Source organism: Tupaia chinensis, unplaced genomic scaffold (assembly GCF_000334495.1).
Source record: "Tupaia chinensis unplaced genomic scaffold, TupChi_1.0 Scaffold000671_2, whole genome shotgun sequence".
NCBI classification, from domain to species: domain Eukaryota; kingdom Metazoa; phylum Chordata; class Mammalia; order Scandentia; family Tupaiidae; genus Tupaia; species Tupaia belangeri.
Window position 1 is genome coordinate 2451825 of NW_006160194.1, and position 3163 is coordinate 2454987.

At 67.7% G+C, this 3163-nt stretch overlaps 1 protein-coding gene across 1 annotated transcript in view; it reads right to left on the reverse strand.

Moving 5' to 3' along the window:
- Positions 1-751: 751 nt before the first annotated feature.
- Positions 752-3163, reverse strand: part of BRF1 (BRF1 general transcription factor IIIB subunit) — a gene marked incomplete at its 5' end in the record, with an annotated part of 36297 nt that continues 33885 nt past the window's right edge. Inside the window, 3 exon segments of the mRNA XM_027776415.1 lie at positions 752-795; positions 1121-1292; positions 1807-1858. Of these exon segments, the coding sequence (XP_027632216.1) occupies positions 758-795; positions 1121-1292; positions 1807-1858 (262 nt within the window).

The following is a 3163-nucleotide window of genomic DNA, read 5'->3' on the forward strand; positions in this document are numbered from 1 at the left end:
CGTATTCAGCGGGAGCTCCGGCCCTCTGGGGGCTGAGCAGCAGCAGAGGCGGGGGCAGGGCCCCGGGGGGCAGCGCAGTGCAGCTCGGCCACCACAGCCACCTTCTCCTGAAGGGACGGGGTGGGGCTGGGCCTTGAGCCCTCCTCCTCAGGTCCTGTCCATGGCGGTGCTCCAGCCTGGGCACCCAGCTCTGTAGGCTCTGCCCTCCCCGCAATGCCAGCTCGGGGAGCTCCGCGGCCCTCTGGACTGGCCCTGCTCTCCAAGCAGAGGCGCACTGTGTGCCCAGGATGCTGCCATGCAGGCATGTGGGGTTGCGTGCTGGCCCATGAGGTGCGACTCCTGGTGGTGCGGGCACAGGTGGCCAGGGGTAGTGGGACACATGCCCACCTTGGATGGGCTGGGGCTGCCACTGGGAGCCAAGGGCCAGCGCTGGACCAACATGGTCACAGATGCCATGCTGGAGCCGTCCTGCCACCTTCCCCAGACTCCAGGCTAGGGGGCTGGGCACCTCTGGAGGCAGCGGCGAAGTGCCCTTAAGGAATGAGGCACGTCCCCAGGACCACCCTCGCCTGCACACGCTGGGCTTCCCAGCCTGACAGACCCACAGACGTCCAGACTGGCTTCCCATGCTGGGGCGCCCTCCTTACGATGCTCCCGAGAGGAGCCAGGGGAACACGTGTGGCGTGGCCAGGGCTGCAGTAAGTGGGCAGCGCTGTCCTCTTGCTGTGTCCAGTGCTTAGGCCCCACTGCCAGGTCCTCAGTAGGCTTCATCCTCATCGCCGTCACAGCCGTAATCTGTGACACAGCTGTGGTCAGGCTGCCTGGCACCTCTGCGGTCCGTCCCCGGATCCCCCTCCCAGAGGGCCCCTCACAGTCGGCCTGTCTGCAGGTCCTAGGGGCTAGTGCCCCCCCCCCCGCCTGTCCAGGGCCTGCGGCCTGGGTCCTGTACCCGCGTGTGGACCTGACCACCTCCCGGCCCACAGCCCTCCTGACGCACCCTGTCCCTGAGACCGTCCAGGCCCAGCTGGTCTCTTCCCACAGGGTCGAGACTGCGAGAGTCACACAGCTAGTCTGAGTGTCTCGTACAAATGTCCCCAGGTCGGGGCTGTCGGCCACCCACCACTGCCGCCCAGCATCTGCAGGGCACTGACGCAGGGCTCCCCATCCTCCTCGTCAGCGTCCTCCTCGTCGGCCTCCTCCTCGGGGTGGTATGACACGGGCCCACTCTCCACCAGGACAGCCGCAGGTCTGACCAGCTCGGCTCCGGGGGCAGGACGGTTTGGGAGCAGGGCCTGGAACAGAGGGTCGAGCTCTGGACCACTACAGGGAGGCGGACACTATGAGGCCCACCAGCTCCCTCGGCTGTCCACGGGGTCAGCCCGGGCTAACCCTGGCCCCTCCTGGGCGGCAGTGTCGGAGCAGACCTGCTCCCAGCCCCCAAGCTGGCTCTCAGCCCTGGCCAGGACCACCACCCAGGGGGGCCTGCTAAGGCCTGGTCAGGCCCTCGCGCCCAGAGGGTGACACACGGGCGGGGCTCGTGCCGAGCACGCTGACCGCTCAACCAGGCCAGGTAGGCCATGGGGGATACTTACCTAAGCCCCGGCCGCTGTGCTTGCTGTCCTTGCCCCCACCCCACCCGAGCCACTGCTCCCGTCGGGCCTCAGACTGCTGTGCCAGGCCAGTGCCGGAGCAGTCGCTCGGGCCCTCCTGGCAGGTACTTCCTGCTCCTTCCTGGCTGCGTGTCTGGACCCAGGGGTGTGGGGGCTGCTCCCCGGGGCCCAGGCTCGGCCTTGCAGGACAACGCACCTCTCCCATGGCTGCCTTCTTGGCCAGCTGTGTGGACACCAGGGGTCTCAACCTGAAAGAGCAGAGGAACGTCTCAGCTCACACCGGCCCAGGACAGCCAGCCTGGGCCTGGCCCGGGCACCTGGGCCCTGTGGAGGCCGGGAAGCCCACAGCCCGCTGGGCTGCATGGACATCGACTTCCCCACTGCACATGTGACATGCTCTCCCATGGCTGCCTTCTTGGCCAGCTGTGTGGACACCAGGGGTCTCAACCTGAAAGAGCAGAGGAACGTCTCAGCTCACACCGGCCCAGGACAGCCAGCCTGGGCCTGGCCCGGGCACCTGGGCCCTGTGGAGGCCGGGAAGCCCACAGCCCGCTGGGCTGCATGGACATCGACTTCCCCACTGCACATGTGACACATTGCCCGGTGGGCACCTGGCAGAGGTGGCAGGCTGCTGCCATGTTGGGAGCCTGAGGAGGGCAGCCCTCCTCACCCTGCCTTGCCAGCCCAGAATGATCCCAGAAACGCGGCACAGCCCAGGGCACTGCCGGCCACAGGCCCTGCCGAGAGCTCACCATGAAGCTGCCGTCTCATGGCCAGCAGCTGGATGCCAGGCCGAGCCTGCCCTGCTGAGGCGTACACGAGCCAGGCTCAGGGTGGGCATCCCTGGGCCAGCACAGTGCACCTTCTGCAGGTGGATGCCAAGGGTGCTGCCCATGCCTGCCCCAGCAGGGCCTGGGAGCTCAGGGTAAGGGCCAGTATACCTGTCCACAGCCTGTGGGCAGGTGCCGAGGCCCCCCAAGTGATGAGGACGTGAGGAGGGGTGAGACGGGGTGGCTACCTGTACCCTGCACCACCCACCCCTGCTCCAGGCTCATCCTCGGGGACACGCTGGCTGGAGAGGGGCAGCCAGAGCCTGCCCTCCCTGTGATGAAGGCCTGCCCCGTCCAGAGCTGCTGAGTGTGAGGACAGGACAGCTGTGCACGGCCTCCTGGGATACCCCCAGCTGTGGGAGTCACCTCTGCCCATCGTCACCCAGGCTGTTGGCAGCCGCCTCAAGGCCCCGGCAGTGAGACGGTGCAGTGCTCAGGGAGCCGTCTGGCCCCATGGAGCAAGCAGACAAGGTTCTGGCCAGAAACCTTGGCCTGCAGTGGTCCTGGCAGGGGTGACGCGCAGGGAGTGCATGGCCCACCGAGGGGCCTGCACTACCCTGTGTGGGCGAGCAGGCTCCCGGCCCACAGCCTGCGGCAGCTCCTCCCCACACTAAGCAGCACACGGATGAGCAGGGCCGCGGTACCCGGTGGGCAGATTACAATGGGAGGACTTGGCAGCGGGCCCAGGCAGTGTGGCAGCCACGTGGGTCAAGCACAAAAGCC